Source organism: Cnephaeus nilssonii (genome assembly GCF_951640355.1).
Source record: "Cnephaeus nilssonii genome assembly, chromosome: 1".
NCBI classification, from domain to species: Eukaryota; Metazoa; Chordata; class Mammalia; order Chiroptera; family Vespertilionidae; genus Cnephaeus; species Cnephaeus nilssonii.
In genome coordinates, this window is record NC_137072.1 from 22,650,048 (window position 1) to 22,672,211 (window position 22,164).

General features: G+C 39.3%; 1 protein-coding gene and 1 pseudogene across 6 annotated transcripts in view; both read left to right on the plus strand.

Moving 5' to 3' along the window:
- The window catches only part of NEBL (nebulette), a 377,133-nt gene that overhangs the window by 329,372 nt on the left and 25,597 nt on the right, over positions 1-22,164 (plus strand). Inside the window, exons 18-26 of one of the 5 annotated variants that reach the window (XM_079770707.1) lie at positions 1,388-1,480; positions 4,067-4,159; positions 6,681-6,773; positions 10,984-11,076; positions 12,356-12,448; positions 12,808-12,912; positions 13,916-14,087; positions 16,633-16,725; positions 18,367-18,516. In XM_079770707.1, coding sequence (XP_079626833.1) covers positions 1,388-1,480; positions 4,067-4,159; positions 6,681-6,773; positions 10,984-11,076; positions 12,356-12,448; positions 12,808-12,912; positions 13,916-14,087; positions 16,633-16,725; positions 18,367-18,516 — 985 coding nt within the window. The remainder of the gene's footprint in view (positions 1-1,387; positions 1,481-4,066; positions 4,160-6,680; positions 6,774-10,983; positions 11,077-12,355; positions 12,449-12,807; positions 12,913-13,915; positions 14,088-16,632; positions 16,726-18,366; positions 18,517-22,164) is intronic. The other 4 variants (XM_079770708.1, XM_079770709.1, XM_079770710.1 and 1 more) reach the window with 4 other exon arrangements.
- Positions 6,846-12,331, plus strand: LOC307099315 (WW domain binding protein 1-like; annotated as a pseudogene). Its single transcript has one exon. The product of its transcript is annotated as a WW domain binding protein 1-like (transcript).

The window sequence follows — 22,164 nt, forward strand, 5'->3', positions numbered from 1 at the left end:
GCCCTTGACCAGAATCAAACCTGGAACCCTTCAGTCTGCAGGCTGATGCTCTATCCTCTGAGCCAAACCAGCTAGAGCCATATAGCCAGTATTTTAATGTAGAATTAGCTCATTTAGTAGTTAAGCAAATGTCTCATCAAAATATAAATTCTATTAAGTCTGATAACTTCTGAAATATTTTTCTACTTGCTAAAATATTGACAATTACTAATGGACAAGTGCTTCTCAGTTTTCAATAGTCAGGCTGTGCTAAGCAATGGAGTCCTATTGGAAGGCAGGGTTTGAGAAAAAGGCTGTTTTGGCTCTCAAGCCCTGTGATTTCATGGCATTCTAGATTTCTAGCTTCTGGAGGAGAACATCTCTCATGCCTGACATGTGGATTATCACACTTCAAAAGAGGGATTTTTTCTGTCCTCATGGCTTTCTTATAATTCTTCTGTTAGTATTTTTTTTTTTTTTTTTGTAGAGCACTTTTTTTTTTTCTTTATTTTGGAAAGGTGTAGATATTGGTGGAGGTGGAAAGACATGGGGAGGTTAATAAATAAATGGAAGATGAGGAAAATACTGAGTTATGAAGTTGATGATAGACTTAATATTTTCTTTAAAGAGAACGAGGGCATTTTTGTGTTTGTAGATTAATACCTGCTTAAAATTTCATGCTACTTTTGAATTAGTGAACTTTTATAATATGCACTTTGATTTTTCTCAAAATACCCATGTGGCATTTATATTTGAAGAAGGAAACTCTAGTTCTCTAACATATTCTTAGAGCAAATAATTTGTAGCCATATACTAGGAAGATACCAAGCATGCCTTAGAACAGTGGTTCTCAACCTTTTTAACTCAACAAAACATTAGTGCAGTGAGTAGCCATTGTTTCTTTTTGTCGCCTCCTTGAAATTGTATTTTGTAAGGAGGACCTTCCCTCATTGTCTCATGTTTTTGCTGCATTACTTGAATTTCCGATGGTCTTAGGCCCTACAGCAGCGGTTCTCTGAGACCATCGGAAAACACAGATATTTACATTATGATTCATTAACAGTAGCAAAATTACAGTTATGAAGTAGCAACGAAAATAATTTTATGGTTGGGGGTCACCACAACATGAGGAACTGTATTAAAGGGTCGTGGCATTAAAAAGGTTGAGAACCACTGCCTTAGAACATGCATAAGAGGGTTACTTGTAAGATTATGGCCTATGAAACCAAAGTGGGGCATTTATTCTCATAATGGATTATTTAATTGATTAATGTGTCAAAGGTACTCATAAATAGAAGCTGTAATCACAATACTTTAATACTTGAGAAATTGTCTTTCATAAAAATCAAGTCTAGGGCTTGAATGTTAATAAGCGTATAGTTATTCTTTTCCTTCTCTTATAATAAAGGTATTCTATAAGAAAGAAGTAGGAGCTGGCACAGCAGTAAAAGATACTCCAGAGATTGAACGAGTGAAGAAAAATCAGCAGAATATTAGTTCAGTAAGTTCTCTATGGTATTAATTATCCTTTCCAAAAACAAATGTAAGTTAGATAAATGTTTTTCATTCTTTACTAAACTGGTTGCCTTTTTTTATTCTTTACTTTTTGACATGCTATTTCATCAAATATCAAATATCTGCCTTTCAGAAGGAAAACTGTAGCGTTGTTCCCCTTGAGCCTAAAGCAGTGTTTCATCTTGCTGTATCATAGTGCACAAGAGATCGATCACTTTAATAGTATAGTCATGACATCTAGGATTAGATTTTATCTTTTTAAACAGAATTTTCACTGTATTAATTTTTTTAGAGAAAGGATACATTTCAGTACCTCTCTGCAACTTGGAAGAAAGGAATTTTACCCTGGAGAATGATTAAAGGCCTTAGAACACTTATTTGGTGTCTTAAGAGAAGGTTTCAAAGGAGCCATTGGCCTCTACCTCTTCCAGCATCTAGCAAAGCAAACGTACACTTTAACTATCATTTGTAAATTAACTTCCCTTCCATTTTCTTTTGAGCTAGAGGGGAGGGTTGGGGAGGTGCTTAATGTATGGGTATAATAACAAAATTGCTTGACATTGACAATGGATAATTGCTACCCATATGTCAATGGGTATCCTTCTATGTATGTTTTGTTTCTTGATGAGGAAGTCAAAAGGGTTCTTTTCTTAAATCCCTGTTTGGCCTTCTCTTTACCTTCGCCCTTGGAGGCCAAGCTTTTCTTTAAGTAATCCAAGTGAAAATTCCTTGATTCGACTCATGTGTCAGGAACTCTGACAGTTACATGGCATTCGTTTTAGAATACGAGTGTGTGCTGGCATTTGGGGAGAAGGAGCAGGAAAGGCAAGTAATGCTGTAGTAAAACGTACTTCAAAATGAATTTATAAAAAATCTACAGAATGCTGGTGTAATAAAATCTCTGTAGCATGCATGAAGCTATCTCCTGCAGAAAGTACAAGGAGAAGGGTCTAATGCTGAGGGTATATAAATGTGCTGTGCTCCACATGAAGAGAGCTGTCTCAGGCAACACTCAGGTCTGGTAGGAAATCAGTTTGGCAGAGAAGTGTACAATGTTGGTTTCCTTCACTTTCAAATGATAATATTTGAAATGTACACATCAATGTACTGGAATATAATGTTATAAATGTTCTGTAGTGTGCAATTCTATCGCCTACAGTGAAATGACTGTGCATTTTGATTAGTTTAGAGTCCCATGGAAAACAAAAATGTTCATCTTTAATCGTGTTTAACTTCTCACCCGAGGAAAATCACACCAAGTAGTACAGTATATCATTTGTTCTCCCAGTGTCCCACAGCCTCTTCCAGCACACAATAAATGCATAGTTCTGCATCTCTGTGAGGTTGGGCCATAAACTCCTGCTTAGTATTCAAATGGAAAGTTGCCCTTTCAAGATTAGCTAGATCTGTCAAACCAAGATATGATTCTCTAACATTTAAAGATCTCGACATTTTCCACCTCCAGATTTCAAGCCTTTTAGCTATTAGCTTTCTCTAAGAACCATTTCTGAATCTTATTTACAGGTAGCCTGTTTCAGCGTACTCTCAATTTAACTCTTTTGGATCCAGACTAATATTGGCATTATTACTCACATTAAAGCCATAGACACTGCAATAGATGATATCTGAGGTATTTAGGTACCACTTTTTTTTTTACTCCCCACATTAATTTTAGCCTTAATCACCTTAAATGCTACCCAGTGATTTCTAAAATGTGTGTTTTTTGTAGATTTAAGTCTTTGCTAAGTTTCAATGTGTGCCTCTTTAGTCTAGCCTATGTTTTCACACCTAAATATATATTTGTGTCCTTTTTTTGAATCCAATCTTCCATGAATTTTAGACATTAAAATAACACCTGATATGATGGCGTTTATAAGTTAAAGAGCTGTTTCTTTCCCCATGCATAAATGTGTTCTGGTATTACCACTTGTTGGGTTGATGTTCGTCTAAATAGATTTGAAAGAGGAGCTGTTCAAGGCATTGTATGCCAGGATATAGGCTGGCTTTCCATGACATGATTGTGGGGGTAGAAGACAGTTGCTGCCTTTCTGCTCCTGGTTTTTCTATAGTGATCAGGACACAGTGGCCTCTGTTTTTAGAACAAGTACCTCCACTCCCCCTTTCTCTTCTTTTATCGTGGACACATTTATTTTTTCCTTATTCTGGGTTATTTGAATGCTCTCCGTCAAATAAGCAATGTTCCCAAGATTCGGCAGCTAACTTAATTTGACATTTTGTATATACAATAATAAATTATTATATTACTTCAAATATTTTCCATGGTTTTTTTGTATATCTGCCTAATGACAAAACTTATTATCATAAACAACATTTGCTTACTTTAATTAAAAAACTCCTACAATGATGGATAGGTGAATAGATATGGACTTATTTGTACTGTATATAAAGGAACCCTGAAAGTATCAGATAAAAGAGAAATTTGTATTCCTATTGAAGGAAAATTAATGTTGGAATTAGAAAATTTCAATTATGCAATAGATACAAATGAAGACTTTTTAACTTTTTAAAAGCCTTGTGTTGAATAACACATTTTTAAAAATAAATTATGCAGGTGAAATACAAAGAAGGGATAAAGCATGCAACAACCATTTCTGATCCTCCAGAGCTAAAGAGAGTTAAAGAAAACCAGAAGAACATCAGCAATGTGTGATCACATTTCCCTAAGTATTGTTTTCTATTTTACTGGCTGGTATCATACATGACACTTACAAAGGTGGAGGCCCATTATGGTGAATACCATCAGGAGGGCCAGTTCTTGAAAGGCGGAGATAGGATCTCACACACCTTCATGTCCTCCATTACTCCTAGCCCATGCTTCATGTACATTTGCTTATTTAAAAAAACACAAACATGTTATTGAATTCCTGCTATATTTTTATTTTGGGGGGAATTCAAAGATGAGTAAGGTACACCCTAGAGTTAAGGCTGTGAATATTCTCAAGGTCTCTAGGAGAAACAGGCATAAAAAAGTAATGATGATGCATTAAGTGTTATAACAATAACCAATATTTATTGGGTGTTTACTCTGCTTTTTGAGTACTTTACATGTAATATCTCATTTAATAATAAGTAATAATTCCTCTTGCAAAATGATGTAGGGAAATGCAGAGAAGGAAGGCTGTGTTAGTGAGAGAGAGTAAAACTCTTGGAGAAAAAGTGACATTTGAGTTAGATCTTGAAGAATTAATAAAGGTTTGGGGTGGGTTTGCTGGGGAGTGGCCTTACTGACAGAGCAAACTGATTCTGTTCAGAATCCAAGGCTTGTTCAAGCGGGGGGAGGCTTAGTGTGATGGGTTCTTGGGGTGAAGTGTGGCACAAGATGACGGTGGGGTCTTAAGGGGGCAGTTGGGAGACCCACAGTGTCCCTCAAATGTGGTTCACAGGCAGTTAAGTGGCCCGCTGATGATTAGGCCTTGACTTAGTGATTAAGTAGTCTTAATGTGTTCATCATAGAAACGTAATACTCCCTTAAAAATAACTTCATTTGAAAAGAATAGCTTGTAAAAGAACTGAAAAATAATATTAATCACAGCACAGATGGCATCTGGCATGGCATATAGGTAAGTGGTGTGCAAATGGTGGAAATTTAGATAACACTGGAATAGCGGGGAAGAATGTGGACCCTGGGATGTTATTTCAATCCCATCTCCAGACCTTACTTGTTCTATAACCTTCATAAGCCACCAAGCTCTCCAAGCCTCCGTTTCCTCATCTATAGCACTGGGGCTAAAGTATTGAGATATTGCCTGTAAAGCACTTAGCATGTTTGCAAATGGATGAATGCAAAATATGAACAATCTCCACATCAACCTTATGTCCCCAAACCTACATCCACCAGAAATCAGCTTCAGTAGTCTCTCTCCATCAGTAATGCTATTCCACAGATTCCCCCCCCCCCCCCCCCCCCGCTCTGAGCTCTACCCAGAGTGATCTCCGTGTATCTTGCCGCCAATAGAGATTATACTGGACCTTTCCTCACTTTTCCTCACACAGTTATCCCAGACACAGAGTCTGCCTAACCTCTCAAAATGCACGCCATGGCACAGAGAAGGTCACACACTGTAGAAGGGGCCTGTCCCTTTGTCGCTTATTTTCCAAACTTATCAAATGTCTCTTCACTTGCACATTCACTGCTGAGGGTGGAATCTCAAGTCCATTTTATCTGAAGGCACTGTAGGCCTGGTAATTTCTTAGGAAAAATATTCCCGTATGCTAAATTTAAACTCTAAAAATTCGCTACCACTGTCCCTGCAGACTTCCTTATGGGATTTTAACTGTGAGTTTTACTTTTGCCTGTCAGAAATTCAGCTGATGGACATACCGTTTTTTCGCTCTGTGTTGGATGCTCATTTATTTTCTGGGGTGTGTGGAATTGCTGGGAAAGCTGACCACAAATGATGGGTCTGATGCCCTGGCTAAGCAAAGGCACCGCTATGCTGCAGGCCAGGAAAACATCTCTACTGCTATTCCAGAGGGCAAGCCTTCCAAGGTTGGATGTTTTCAGAGAAGAAAACTTTGGGGTTCATGGTTTCTTTATATAGTGATTGTTCATTCCTAAGGTACAAGCATAGAACTGATATAATCCCCCTTTCTTTTTCTTTTTTTAAAATATATTTTATTGATTTTTTACAGAGAGGAAGGGAGAGGGATAGAGAGTTAGAAACATCGATGAGAGAGAAACATTGATCAGCTGCCTCCTGCACACCCCCTACTGGGAATGTGCCCGCAACCAAGGTACATGCCCTTGACCGGAATCGAACCTGGGACCTTTCAGTCCACAGGCCGACGCTCTGTCCACTGAGCCAAACCGGTTAGGGCCCCCTTTCTTTTAAAATATAAAATGGTAACTTGATCAGTGTTGCTTTACTGCTATGAAGAAATAAATTCACAGAAAGAATCATGTGTTATCACTGATAAGGTCAAATACATGATGCAATTGAAAGAGTAACAACAAAAGGTGGACTTCAAAACATTTGGACAAGAAAAAGTGTAGTCTGGGATCAATATGATGAAGTCTCTTAGCAATACGCATTTCCCTTAGGATCCCGGTGAAGGGATTCTAACTAATGAATGCTCTGTAGCGTGCGCATTTCCTCGGATCCTTCTGGTGGAGGGGCACCCGTTTCCTTCCCGCAGCCTCACACTGTCTGGCCCTGTGTTCCCAGCTCCAGTACAAAGAGCAGTGCTACAGGGCAACGCCAGTCAGCATGACACCGGAGATAGAGAGAGTGAGGAGGAACCAGGAGCAGCTGAGTATGGCAAGTTGTCTCTGTTTTCTCTTATTGTATCACACGTTACATATTCTTATTCATCACAACACTCTCTGAAAACCTTGGAACCCTCTGCATCGTGATGGCCCTTTTCACAGGCACACATGGAAGGGCGTGAACTGGGGGCCCGCCCAGGGGAGTGTAGGAAATTTGGGGTTGTTTTACTACAATTTAGACGTTTTTGTTTATTTAAAAAATCTTCAATAAGCACACCAATGTGCCAGACATTATCCTGGTCACTGGCATGCAGAGATGGATAAGACCCAGTTCCTGTCCTCCTGGGCCTCGTGATTTAGTTGGTAGATCTCTAAAACTACATCCAGGCCAGGACCTGGGGAGTTGTGGGTCTGCTGTCAACGGAGAGAAAAATGATCGACTGAGTAGGTCAAAAGAAGACCTGGGGTTCTAAGACATACTGTCATGGCAGGAACCTTATAAATAAAGGGGGGAAATTATTTGATCAGTCAGTAATCTATTGCTAATAAAGCGATGATACTTAACAATTATGAGGTACCTCTAATGTGGACCCTGTGCTACATGCCTTCTGTGACCCCATGCGGTGGTACAGTTTATCTCTCTGGTTTGCAGGAGTGGGAAATTGAGTCTGGAGGTCAGAGAACATGCCAGGGACCCACAATTTATAAGGTCAGGGCTGAGATTTTAAACCAGGCTTCCTAGGTTTAAAATCCTGAACTTAGAAATCCTTTCAAAGGTGCTACCCTCAATAGTTATTTTTCCTGTTTTTGTGTGTGTGTTTTTTTCTACCCTCTTAATGGAACTTTTATCAATATAAACAATAGCCTTCTTCTTCCAAATAGGTAATTTTAAAAGACTTTAAAATTTAAGTGAGTTCTCCCAGGTGGAGGACAAAATCAGGGTGACCACTGCTTTATCCTTATAAGTAAGTGCCTTGGAGGATGGTGGGAATGAGAGATCTTTAGCTTCTTCCCATTTCTTTATCCTAATTTATTCATTTATCCACTAGATATTTAGTAAGCCCCTGATACACGCTCAGTATTATGCTAGACATTAACTGTAAGAAAACAAAACCATCTTGGCTTCAAGCTCACAGATATTCCAGAATAATAAAAATAATAAGAGGAATGAGGAGGAGAGAGGGAGGCAGAGGTGGTGTTAGAGGAGGCGGAGAAGGGGAGGAGGTGGGATGGAGAGAGGGAGGCTTCTGGGAAGCAGGGAGCTCCTCCAGGTGCTGCCCAGCCCCCTGTCAGCCAGGGCCGAACCCCCACAGGATGAGACTGTGTGGGAACCAACAATCCAAGCTACGCCTGTGAGAGAGGACACTGCTGTGGACAGTCTCAGCGCTGCACCTACTACTACGAACTCTGGTGTTGTGTTCTGGCTGGTGTGGACCATCATCACCATCCTGAGCTGCTGCTGTGCCGGCCACCACCGCCGGCCCAGCACTCAAGCACCGCCTACCGGCCCAGCGGTGGAACATGAAATCAACCTGATCGCCTACCAAGAAGCCCACAGTTAGCGCTGCCGTTTTATTTCATGCCTTCCAGCTACAGCAGCAGCCGCTGCCTGTACAGGGTGGCTCTGTGGGCAGCAGTCCCCAGGCGCCAATCCCACCAGGGGCCCCCAGGGGGCACAGAGCAGCCCTTTGTCGGGGCCCAGCAGAAGCAGCACGTGACCCCCCAGCATCATCACTGACCCTGAGCCCTCCAACACAGACACGCCAGCCAACCCACAGCCACCAAAGCCCCTGGAACGGAGCCCAGTGGCTCTGTCTCTGCCCTGGGAACTGGCCCCCGGGGCCTTGCTGGGCACGGATTCCGAATGTGAGGAGGAGCTGCTGAAAGGTTACACCTGCAAGCAGGACAGCGCCCTTCCCCACAGCAAGGACAGGACGCCTGGCAGACATCGCCGCTTCTGGGTGACTCGGGCATTGAGGGGTGTGTGTGTGCAACAGGGGCCACCACAATGATGACCTCAGAGAGGTGAATGCTCTGGGCGATGCTCTGGCTGGAGCCGTGGACTTCTGTCGCCGCTGCCGTGTGTGGCCCCTGGAGATGAGGAGGAAGGGCTCTGCCAGCCTTCTGAGGAGCAGGCTCGAGATCCTGGGCACCCCCACCTGCCAGCACCACCCTCATGCCTGTTCCTGAGTGCCACCAATGAGTGCCAGCGCCACCCTCATGCCTGTTCCTGAGTGCCACCAATGAGCAGGACTCCCCCACTCCCCGCGCAGCAGCTCCCCCAGCGAGAGCAGGCCCCGTCTGTACCAGAGAACTTGGCAGAGCAGCCAGGGGAGGGGAGAAGCGAGAGAGAAGCATAGGTGACTTGCAGAGAAAGTGGTACAGCTACTCTTGTTTTTTCCTTTTACCATTTTTTTGCCACTCCACTCGCATTTTCCTCCGTCTTCCGGATGCCTCTCCCCTCACAGAAGCACAGTGTTGGAGGGCTGAGAAGTTGGTTCTGGGACTCATTCCTCATTCCCCACCATCATTTCCATGTCCCCCTCTTCAAGTCAGACAGACCTCACTTTCTGCTTCGGTCGGAGAGATGTGTTTTCGAAGCCCCCCAGGAAGGGGGCTGAGACCGTGCCCTGAGGGGATGCTTAGTGAAGGAGTGGATGTTGGCGCTGCTGCTGGTGTAAGAGAACTTTGCCTTGTCCCAGCCCGGAGAGGCCTGAGGCGGCAGGTCTCGGCCCCGGATGAAGAAGGTCGCCTGCAGAGACCCAGAGGTTGTCACCCCCTGCCCGTGTCTGCAGAGCTGGACTTGGGCTAGCCTTGTGGGAGGGTGAGGGCTGACGGGCCCTCCGTGTCAGCCTGCTGGGGGTTGTCCACTGCCACTCAGGGCAGCAGGTGAAAGTGGAACTTCAGACAGAAGCTTAACTGGATCTTCAGGGACAAGCTTGGACTAGCTGTGGCCCAGATGTCAGCCCTGCCCCCACTTGGTAGGAAGTCCAGTGCATGCCAGCAGCCGGAGAGTGGCAAGGGTGGGCGGGAGTGCATCAGCAGCCCGCAGATGCCTTTCTTTCCACCATTAAAAAAATCCCAAACAACTCACTGGCGTGTCTCCAAGGAGATCAGATTTTACTAAAATGAAGGAGGCTTCAGTTAACCAGTCAGGTGGATGAATTCGGGCCCTCTCAAGGTTCCTTCCCCAGTTAGAGGGGAACTGGTATGAATGTTAGGGTTCATGGCAGCGTCCCACCCTAAAGACAGGAGAAGGGGATAAAGGAACCGGGGAGCTGGGCTTGATTCAGCACTCACCCTCTGGCCCCTGCCACAGGAGGCTTCCCTGCGTGCAGAGAAAGGGAAATGGGGAGTTGAAGGACTAGTTAGGGGCCAGGGAGGTTTGGTGGAGTCTAGTACCCATCTGTCACCATACAGAGTTATTACAGTATTATTGATTATACTAGAGGCCTGATGCACGAAGATTCGTGCAAGAATGGGCCTTCGTTCCCCTGGCTGCCAGCATAGCCTTCACTCTGGCCGCAGCTGCCTTTCCACTCGGCCCAGAGCCGCCTTTCCGCCTTCCCACGCTGCCCAGAGGCCCAGAGCGGCTGGGGCGGTGCGGAACACCTGCGTCATCACCATGGCGATGACACAAGCGTCCCGCCCTGCCCCCGGCCGCTGGGCGCCTGCATATGCAAATTAACCCACCATCTTTGTTGGGTTAATTTGCATACTCACTCCTGATTGGCTGGTGGGCGTCACGAAGGTATGATCAATTAGCATGTTACTCTTTTATTAGGTAGATTCCCTGTGCCGTGACTATTTTTATAACTGACAGTTTGTACTTCTTAATCCCCTTTGCCTTTTTCACTGGTCCCCATTCCCTCCTCTTTGGTTTTTGATTTTTGAAGATTGAAGCCCTGGGTCAGAAAGAGAGTCCGGGCTTTCCCAGGTTGCCATGTGACCTCACGATAGCTCTTAGGTAATGACTTCATTCTGATGATTCCCCCTTCTATGTCCATTACACTTAGTCCTGGAATTTTGGCAGTTAGTTTGGATATTGAACAGCAAAGTATTTATTAGAAGTTCGTTTTTAAAAAGCACAACCAACCCTTGTGCTTGCTAAGTCAGATGAATCAGAATCCATTGGTAGATGTCAACATATCTACGGTGGAAAAGATGTGTGAGAAGACAGGGTTAATTTGAGGCTCATCCTCTGTGGTGTTTGGGTGGAAACCATCTTTCTACCTATTCACATTCTTATTTATCTTCCACAGGTAAAATACAAAGGAGAGATCAAACAGGCAACTGCAATTTCTGATCCACCAGAGCTGAAGAGAGCTAAAGAAAACCAGAGGAACATCAGCAATGTGTGATCCTAGCAACTTCTTTCTTATAACACCAAACGTATTGTCAGCGTGTCAATGAAGGGATGATGTTTACAAGGGTTCACGACCCGCAGTTGACATTGGGTTCTGCTCTCAAAGGACTATCAACTTTTTGGGAAGGTTTCAGGGTCTTAGGTCTTGTGGGCATAGCCAGGCATTCTCCCTTCCAGAGTTCCCAGGGACATGCCGGTGTGACTTGTCTGCAGGTTATTGTGTATCCCTCTTATCTAGTCTTCCTGCTTGTGCTGGCTGTGGTTCCTCAAAGGGACTCGGCGGCTGCTCCTGGCGTCATGGCCCTGCACATCAGCTTTCCCACTCCCTTTCCTTCCTACGCATGATCTCTGTAGCCTGCTCAGCCCACTCCCAGCTATTATTACTTTATTTTTGGACGCTGTCTGGGGAGCAACTCTAAAGTGTGTATGCTAAATAGGTCACCCGAGGCAGGCCCATTTTAGGGTCCTTGTAGGGGCTGCCAGTTTTTACTAAGACACTAACTCCCAGCCTGCTCTAGCTCCTTGCTGTTTATGTAATCCACGGACGGACGCAGTTCACTGAGAGAATTCTTCTTTGAAGTCATTAACATATAGATGGAGTTCTTTGGAGGAGGAAATTTGGAAATCTATTAGGTTCAAAGAATCCTTATATTCTTTAAACCTTTCAAGTTATTTGACCAGATTATAAAGCAAAGGCATCTTATTGTTTGGCACTTTTCCTGACAACTATATTTTGGAGAAGTAGATGCTCATCTTTTCCTGCTATATTTAGAGTCACACTGGATGTGACTCTATTATTCTCAAAAAGGGACATGGTTATTGAAAAGGAGGAAGAGAGTATAGTGGGAAGCACACCGGCTTTTTTATGCAAGATCATGTCACCTATTTAAAGATAACCTTTCAAAAGATCTGCCACAATTAATTACTAAGAAACCACAATGGTACCATTCTATATGGGCAGGGGTACCTTTAAGTAATATCCATGAAGACATTTCTTATCACATTCCTTTGTGATGGAATGCATATTACAGTGTTACTGATGGTATGCCCATATATTTGAGTACATTCACAGTGATTCATTGCTATGGGATGAATTAAAATAGATTGTTTTAAGGTGCAAGCATTTAAAATATGACTAGACATCTGATAGCAACCTCTTTTTTCATAGTTTTCTTTTTTTGGCTAGTTCTTTAAAATAAATACTTTGAGACTCTTATTTAGTTGAATTTATTCACAGTACACTCTTTTTTTGTTCTCTGAAATGATAGGTTTTTTATAAAGGTCAGCTGGGAAGAGCTACGGCTTTAAGTGTAACTCCTGAAATGGAAAGAGTAAAGAAGAATCAAGAAAATATTAGTTCGGCAAGTGGTTTTATTCATTTTGAACTATCACAAAGGGTGTATCATTTATTATTTATGTGCAGTCCTGTGTGTTTTTTCCTTATGAAAACAAAATATACTTTCGAGAAATATTTGGGATATATGCAGTAAGCACATGTGTTATTTCAGATGACTTCCAAAAGCTGCCACTGTATAAATTTACATTTATAAAATTTTAGATCGTTATTCTAGAATGAAATTAATTCACTGAACAAGTTACCTGGGAGAATAATTTAGAATATGCTGCATATATTTCACTCATTTGGAAAACTTGAAAAAGTTATGTAATTTTTAAAGGTTGTAATTGTCTTATTAAGTATGTTCTGCTATTTACTTTGCAGGTAAAGTATACCCAGGACCATAAACAGATGAAAGGTAGACCAAGTCTTATTTTAGATACACCTGGTCTGAGATATGTCAAAGAAGCGCAAAATCATATTTCAATGGTAGGGTACAACCAGATCCTTCTTCTCACAACTAAATACACTAAGGAGTGGCACCACCCAGAGTGCTGACGGCGTCAATTCACCAATAACCCGGATAACTAACAAAGCATGGAAGTGCAGATGGGCCCGTGCTTTTGGGGAGACTTTTAAATCGCACTGAAATGTAATGGAAATGGTCTCTAATAAAATATTTTTTTCTCTGTGTGATTTTTTGGATGTGTTTTTATTTCTAACATGACTATTATAAATGCATTTTATGGAAGACATTTGGCTGGACTTATTTCTAATTAATTTTAAGGCAGAGTTTGGTGTTTTGGCATGTTGCAAAGAAAATTAAAAATATGTATGTATTTAAAAACAGTTTCATAAGATATGATTTATATGCCATAACGTGTACCCATTTAAAGTGTACAATTCAGTGGTTTGTATAATTTGCAGAGTTGAACAACCATCACCCTAATCTAATTTCAGAACCTGAAAAGTGTATATTTTGAAGTATATATACACTTTTGTATATAATTACAAAGTGAATTACAAATAATTAAATTAATTACAAATAATTGTAATTATTTGTAATTCTCTTAATCTAAGTTTAATACTGTTTTCTTGAATAAGTGTGGAATTAGCTTATCATTGTATTGCAGAGTAAAGGTTAAGGAATAGGAAATGAATTTGTACCTAAATTAGTATATTTTAGAGAGGAACCAGGATTAAAAAATATTTCTATCTTTTAAAAATTCTTACTGATGTACAGGCTTATATATAATTTAAAAGAACTGCTAACCATAATGATGCCAAACTGTGAATATACCAGTGCTTGATTTCTGATGCTAGGAAGCGGAAGTTTCAGACGTTATATTTGGAATGGAAAGACGTACCTATATGCAGAAAATAAGCTAGATGTAGCTGGTGCAGTGACAGCTGTCGTTATGTCAGAAATGTGTGAGCTATGTAATAATAGGAAATTACAGTTTGAGTTAATGTTATTTTACCTTTTTTTCAGGTCAAATATCATGAAGATTTTGAAAAGACAAAGGGAAGGGGCTTTACCCCTGTCGTGGATGACCCCGTGACAGAGCGTGTGAGGAAGAACACCCAGGTGGTCAGTGATGCCGCTTACAAAGGTGTCCACCCTCACGTCGTGGAGATGGACAGGAGACCTGGCATCATTGTTGGTAAGCTGACGCTCCTTCTCAGCAGGTCACAACGATTGTGCTTGCCCAAGCTTTAGAAGTAGCCTCCTTGTTCATTGGACAGCTCCTCCAATGTGTGATGTGCTGCCCAATTGCAAATGGACCAACGTGTTATTGATGCACCATATTGAATGGGATTCGTGGCTTTCGCCAGGTATTGTTTCAATCCTTTCTGTAATTGGACACTCTCTGTCTTTAATAACTTTCTGGTCTTAAGGATGTTTCTACCTGTTAAGCAAAGAAGCAGCCCAATATCGAACTTGGGTGATAACACGGTTTGAACAATTAGTTTGGTTTTACTTTACCTTATGTATTTGATCAATATATTGTACTCCAGTCATTGTCTAGCACAAATAGAAATCCCAGAGAGATTCTGATTCATTGTATGAATAGCTTATATTTTTTTGAATATTGTCTCTGAACTGGGGTAATTGAGAGCTGTCTGGAAGTCCCACACATCAGAGAGGAAAGAACCTTCTTTTCCTGCTGTTCCTTCTAGTCAGTCAGGGGAAGTCTTAGGGACATAGTGTTTGAAGGGGGCTGAGACAGCAAGGATCCTATGAAGTCTAAGATAGCACTAGGCAGGAAAATTATTAATTTTTCAGTACATATCAACAACCCATACTTCCAAATGACTATTGTCTTCTTCTGAGAAGTTAGCCTCTGAATTTTTATAGCTAGTCCAATTACATTGCTCAAATAATATATATATTTTTATAACTGTGCAACAATGCCTCTCAGCAATCTCAGTGTTAGTTTACATCATCTTCAAATGTAAAAGCTTTTGTGGAACTACCGAGAGGCCATTTAGAGATGAGATGGATAAGGAAACTGTATATTTGACAGGCTCGTGTCTTAGTATAAAACACCGGTAATGAAGTAGGGCAGCGAGTTACTTGGATGGTTACTAAGTGACTCTGAAAGTGTTTTCCAAAGAGGGATTCCAAGCGTATTTGCAGGTAGTTGATAGTTTTGCTGATCTTCCTGAGTTGGTTGCTTAAAGTGATCATTTGGATAAATAGTGAAGTTTGCATCAAAAGTATCACAGAGTTAGAGAGTTTCCTTGCTTTTATCGACGTCTCCTAAGAGCAGAGCGTCTGATTCCCAGGAAGGTGACGTCTGCACAGCTTACACCAGGGGCCAACCCCAGATCAGGGGCCAAGAATGAATGTGAGATTCCTGTTAAACATGAGATTGTTTAAACTTCGAGCTCTCAGAATTCAGTACTCATTACCTTTGAGATAGAAATTATAAATTTTTAAAAATATTAGATATTCAACTCTAACTTATTAACTTTCTGGGCAATCCTGAAGTCAGTTTTTTTTTTTTTTTTCCTAATTGGGGGAAACTGTTTTCCATTGAGGACTTGCCTATGAAACCACAATATGTATTACATTCAACAAACATTAAACTTCTGAACCAGGCATAGAAATACAGGTTTAGAGGTTTCCTGAGTAATTCAGACTAAGCCAATTTTTGGAGGCTCTACTACTTACTAGTTGCATAACCTTGGCTAAGCTAACTCCATCTCTTTGCCTCAATTTCTTCATCTATGAAATGGGAATAGTAATAATACCTACTTTACGATGTTGTAAAGCTTAAACGAGTTATGTTATAACTGAGAATAGTACCTGGTAAGCACTATACAATATTAATTAAAGACAGACAAACAGATCTCCAGTTCCAGATTACTAATGAATTGTTTTTTACTAAAGCTCCATTTCTGCCACAAATCTTTAACTAGGTTTTTATTTCCCTGTTGTTGGTACAGCACTGTACAGATCATTTTAGGACTTGATAGCCATTAGGTAGAGAGACTGAAAACATGAAAGTCATTAGATTTAGCTTTTTGCCCCCAACTAAAATAAGAGAATAAATTGGCTTTCAGAGTCTGATACTGACCATAGTGGTGAACTAATCTGTGGTCCACTGAGAGCAGGCAGCTCTACCTTATTCATCTTCCCATCCCTCTCGGTGCCTTGCTTTATTGTACTTTTCAAATAAATGTATCTTACAGTATGTGGGTTAGCTTGTGCTCTTTGGCTCACAGTGAAAACTAGGCTATCACTTGCCTACATTTTAAACATTTATTTCTGTTAGAGGGAGAGAATTTTTGTTTTTTTTCTCAGACAAAAACCTCTCGGTCACGTAAAGAATTAGTCATATGTCTTCAATCAGGAGTTTTCATTAAACATTGTACCTGTTTCAGTGTGTGGAAAGCATGAGAGATCGGAGTGCAGGGATGTGGGGAGACGCACAGAGTTGTCTGGCGTGCATGTGTGCTGGGGGACGGCTATGAAGAGAAACAGGGCAGCTTACATTTCATCCTAAAGTTTTCTCAACAAATTTCCTGCTGAGCGGACATTTTCTTTGTTCTCCTTTGACGTCTGCATTGCAGTGTGTTTGCTTATTACATGTTCTCTCTTTACATAGGTCCCTTTCATGATTTTTCTCTTGACTCTCTTTGGTGCTGACTTTTTTTTTTTATTCATTCTTGACTTGTTGATTTTTTTCCTTTTGGTAAAAGACCTCAAAGTTTGGCGCACAGATCCTGGCTCCATCTTCGACATTGACCCCCTGGAAGACAATATTCAGTCTAGAAGTCTACACATGCTCTCTGGTACTGCTTGCATTTTGAGTTCCTCCCCATTTCCATGGTTTTGTCCTAAAAGTGGAGCTTCTCCGAACTGTAGAAGTGCATTGTGTAATGTACATTTTAAAGTTGAGGATTCAAAAAACTAAAAAAGTGCTAGGCTGCTTTAAAATTCCATTAATCATTTATGAAAACAGAACTTGAAAAGGGCTTTTTCACATATCCAAATTAGTTTGTTCTAGATTCATTTAAAAAGGCATCTAGAGCCCTAGCCAGTTTGGCTCAGTAGATAGAGCATTGGCCTGCGGACCAAACGGTCTTGGGGTTCAATTCTGGTCAAGGGCATGTACCTTGGTTGCAGGCTCCTCCCCAGCCTAGGGCCCTGATTGGGGCTTGTATAGGAGGCAACCAATCGATGTGTTTCTCTCACATCTATGTTTCTCTCTGTCTTTCCCTCTCCCGCTCTCCCTAAAAATCAATGGAAAAATATCCTTGGATGAGGATTAAACAAAAAATTGAAAAAATAAAGGCATCTAGAACTTGTATCTGCTTTTGATTAGTAAATATTATCTTATAGGTTTTATGGGCTTTCAAATGCATTTATTTGGATTGCACTAAACTGCCAAAACGTAAAGGAGATCTGTTTCATGAAAAACACAATATTTTAAAGGTAGATTTAAAGAATCCATATATATAAGCATAATATGCTAATTGACCGGACAGCAGAACCACCTTCCGGACATCCTTCCGGATGACCTTCTGGACAAAGCTGAGGCTGTGAGGGCCAAGGCAAGCCACTGCGGCTGTGAGGGCTGAGCCCCTTGCACAAATTTCATGCATTGGGCCTCTAGTTATATAAAACAGTCAGGAGATAACCTATATAGCATCATAAATGTCTTAAAATAAGCCTTCATGTGTCCCTAAATTTTACTTCTGAGTTTTTATATAATGTAAAGTTTATCGTTTCCATAAGAAGTTTATTTGACTTGTAACTTAGATTGCATATTTATAATTAAAAACAAAAACCCAAATGGTTTGGATATTTGGATATAGTGATAGCATGGTTTGATATTTTGGACTATCAGACTGTTTTCAGCAAACCAAAGCTTTGACAGTTATGCAATTATTTAAAACAATAAAAATAGACATCATATCCCCTAGGTCTTGTGCTGCCCTCTGATTTCTATTTTAGATTTAATTGCTGATATTGATAAAATTGAAAGCTCAAGGCAAAATAGGAATTTTAATAATCAATTTGATCATATAATCACCCAAGTAGGCATTTAAATTTCTAAAAATATAGAAAAGGCAACAAATATTATGTGTTTGGTGACACTTAAAAACAATTATTTGTAATCAGTAATTATGTTTGATAGAAATTTATCAATTTACTAATGTTTTCTTAGTTCTTGTCAATTTCCCATTTCTCATATCTCTTTTAAAATCTAGATTAAAAATGAGTGTAAATGGTCATTAAGTCATTAATATAGTTGATACAATGTATGTTAAAGTTTGGGAGTAGGTGATTAGAATTTATAATACTGAGCTTTTGGATTATTATTTAATAAGGGATTGCTTTTCTTCTTGTTAAACTTTTAAGTAATGTTTTGTTTCTTTTGTTTTTCAATTCACTTAATCACAAGTATGAATATTTTCCCTCCAATATAGAAAAGGCAAGTCAATATATGAGACAGCGGTCTCGATCTCATTCGAGCAGTACTTTTGGTACAGTTCTTGGAGATGACAAGTCAGAAATATCCGAGATTTACCCTAGTTTTTCATGCAGCAGTGAGGTGACAAGACCGTCTGATGAAGGAGGTATTGAGCATTAACCATTCTGAAAAAAAATTAATTCATTTTTAAAAATGTGTCACAGTGTGCTTTTAATAGTCTTCACCTCTGTATAAGCATTTAGCCTGGGTGTACTTGAAAATTTTAAATTATGTTTAGAAAGTTTAGCCCTGTTTTTTTAAAACTACTAATTTGCATTTTTGCATGTTTATTTTTCCCTTCTTCCTTTACTATTTTCACTGCAAATAGATCTTTGATGACAAAAGGGTTTTAGGATCTGCTATGTGAGTGTGTTTTACAGGAGTTGTATGTGATGGATATACACAGCCAGAGTGGAAACTTGAGTTCTGCAAAATTTGTATTGTATTTCCATTGAGAAAAACCATTCTTATAGTTACATTGGAGTGGCTAAGTGGTTGCTAGATCTTGCCAAAAGGAAGTTGGTTATGACATTTGGGATATGAGGGTTGTTTTTTTTTAAGAAAAATTCTGTTGGTTGTTCTTCTACCTGTTCCTCTACTTTTTCCTGTTTACTACATCCAAACTGGTGGATTAGGTCTAAAACTCTTAGTTGAAATTGTTTTGGATGTTAAACTAATACTGCTGATAAAGCTGTTATTAAAGATTTACTTATTTGTGTTTTGGTGAGAACATTTACTTTCTACTCTCAACAAATTGTATTTTTTTAAAAAGATGATATTTTTGTGTCATATTGTATATCATACTTCCTTTAAATTATTTTATTGTGATAAAATATATATAACATCGACTATGCCATTTTAGCTATTTTAAGTATATAATTCAGCAGCATGGATTATATGTATAATATTGTGCATCCATCAGTAGTATTTTCAAAATGTTTTAATTACCCATTATACTTTTTTTGTTGTTTCCTTAAATGGCCTCTTTCTCACTCTGTAGGTGCTCTCCTGTGTTCATATCCTGGGATTAAGCAAATTATGGGCACCCGCTACAGCCTGGATTACTTTTTTTATTGTAGACTTAGACTCCATGTCCTTTCTGTTCTTTAGATTCGAGTTTTTTTTTAATTGAATTTATTGAAGTGATATTGGTTAATAAAAGTAGATTTCAGGTGTATAATTCTATAATACATTATCTGTATATTGTATTGTGTGTTTATCACCCAAGTCGTGTTTCTTTTCATCACCATTTATCCCCTCCTGCCTTCCCCCACCTCCATTTCCCTCTGGTAATGGATATTGTTTGGTAGTTTATTTTATTCATCAGATTCCAACTTTAAGTGAAATCATATGTTATTTGTCTTTCTCTGACTGGTTTATTTACTTAGCATAATACTCTCCAGGTGCATCCATGCTGTCACAAAAGGTAAGATTTCTCTCTCTCTCTCTCTCTCTCTCTCTCTCTCTCTCTCTCTCTCTCTCTGGCTGAGTAATATTCCATTGTGTAAATGTACCATTTTCTTTGTATCCACTCATCTACTGATAGTCACTTGGGTTGCTTCCAAATTATGGCTATTGTAAATAACATAGCAATGAACCTAGGGTTGCATATATTCTTTTGAATTAGTATTTTGGGTTATTTTGAATAAATTCCAAGAAGTGGAATTGCTGGGTCATAAGGCAATTCCATTTTTAATTTTTTGAGGTAACTCCATACTACTTTCCAGTCTGCACCAATATTCATTCCCATCAACAGTGCACAAGGGTTCTCTTTTCTCCATATCCTCACCAACACTTGTTTGTTGATTTATTGATAATAGTCATTCTGGCAGGTGTCAGATGACACCTCATTGTGGTTTTAATTTGCATGTCTCTGATGATTAGTGACATTGACCATCTTTTTATATGTCTATTGGTCATCTGTAAGTCCTCTTTTGAGAAGTATCTATTCAGGTCCTTTGTCCACTTTTTAATTGGATTTTTTTTTGGTGTTGAGTTTTATAAGTTACTTATAAATTTTGAATATTAAATTATTATATGTATCATTGGCAAATATATTCTCCCATTCAGTGGGTTGTCTTTTCATTTTGGTGATGGTTTCTTTTGCTATGCAAAAACTTTTGAGTTTGATATAGTCCCATTTGTTTATTTTTCTTTTGTTTTCCTTGCCCAAGGAGATATAACATACAAAATATTGCTATGAGAAATGTCTTAGATTTTACTGCCTGTGTTTTCTTCTAAGAATTTTATGGTGGTGAGTCTAACATTTAAATCTTTAAACCATTTTGAGTTTATTCTTATGTGTGGTATAGCAAGCAGCAAGGCGGTTCAGTTTCTTTTTTTTTTTTTTTCTTTTTTGCATGTATCTGTCCAATTTTCCCAACAACATTTATTATAAGACTTATGCCATCATATGTTCTTGCCTCCTTTGAAAAATATTAATTGACCATAAAGGCATGGGCTCTCTATTCTGTTCCATTTATCTATATGTCTGCTTTTATGCTGCTTTGATTATTATGGTCTTACAGTATATTTTGATATCAAGTAGCATGATTCCTCCAATTTTGTTCTTTTTTCTCAAGATGCTGTGGCTATTCAGAGTCTTTTGTGGTTCCATATAAATTTTTGTTCTAGTTTTCTTTTTTAAATAAGCCATTGGTATGTTGATAGCAATTACATTGAATCTATAGATTACTTTGGGAAATATGGAAATTTTAATGATGTTAATTCTTCCTATCCATGGACATGGTATATGCTTTCACTTATTTATATCTTCTTCAATTTCTTTCTTCAGTGTTTTGTAATTTTCCGAGTATAGGTTTTTTTGCATTCTTGGTTAAATTTATTTCAAGGTATTTTTTTATGCAATTGTAAATGGGATTGTTTTCTGAGTTTCCCTTTTGGATAGTTCATTATTGGTGTATAGAAATGCAACTGAATTCTGGATATTTATTTTGTATCCTACTACTTTATTGAATTCATTTATCAGTTGTAGTGGTTTTTTGGTGAAGTCTTTAGGGTTCTGTCTATGTAGTATCATGTCATCTGCAAATAATGATAGTTTTACTTCTCTCTTTCCAGTTTGGATTCCTTTTATTTCTTTTTGTCTGATTGCTATGGCTAAGGACCTCCAGTACTATGTTGAATAAAAGTGTTGAAAGCATACATCCCTGCCTTGTTCCTGATCATAAGGGAAATATTTTTAATTTTCTCTATTGAGTATGATGTTGGTTATGGATTTGTTATATATGGCCTTTATTGTATTGAGGTATGTTTCCTCTATTCCTTCTTTGCTGAGAGTTTTTGTCATAAATGGTTTTTATCAAGTTCTTTTTATGCATCAATAGATATGATCATATGATTTTTATCCCTTATTTTTTTATGTGGTGTATCATGTTTATAGATTTGTGGATAGTGTACCAACCTTGCATCCTTGGAATAAATTCACCTGGTCATGGTGTATGGTCTTTTTAATGTATTATTGGATTTGGTTTGCTAATATATTGTTGAGGATGTTAGCACTAGGTTCATCAGGGATATTGGCCTATAATTTTCTTTCTGTATAGTTCCTTATCTAGTTTTGGAATTAGGATAATGCTGGCCTCATAAAATGAGCTTGGGAGTCTTCCCTCCTCTTGAATTTTTGGGAATAGTTTGAGGACGGTAGGTGTTAGTTCTTCTTTGAATGTTTGGTAAAATTCACCTGTGGAGCCATCCAGTCAGGACTTTTGTTTGCTGGGAGTTTTTTGAGTAT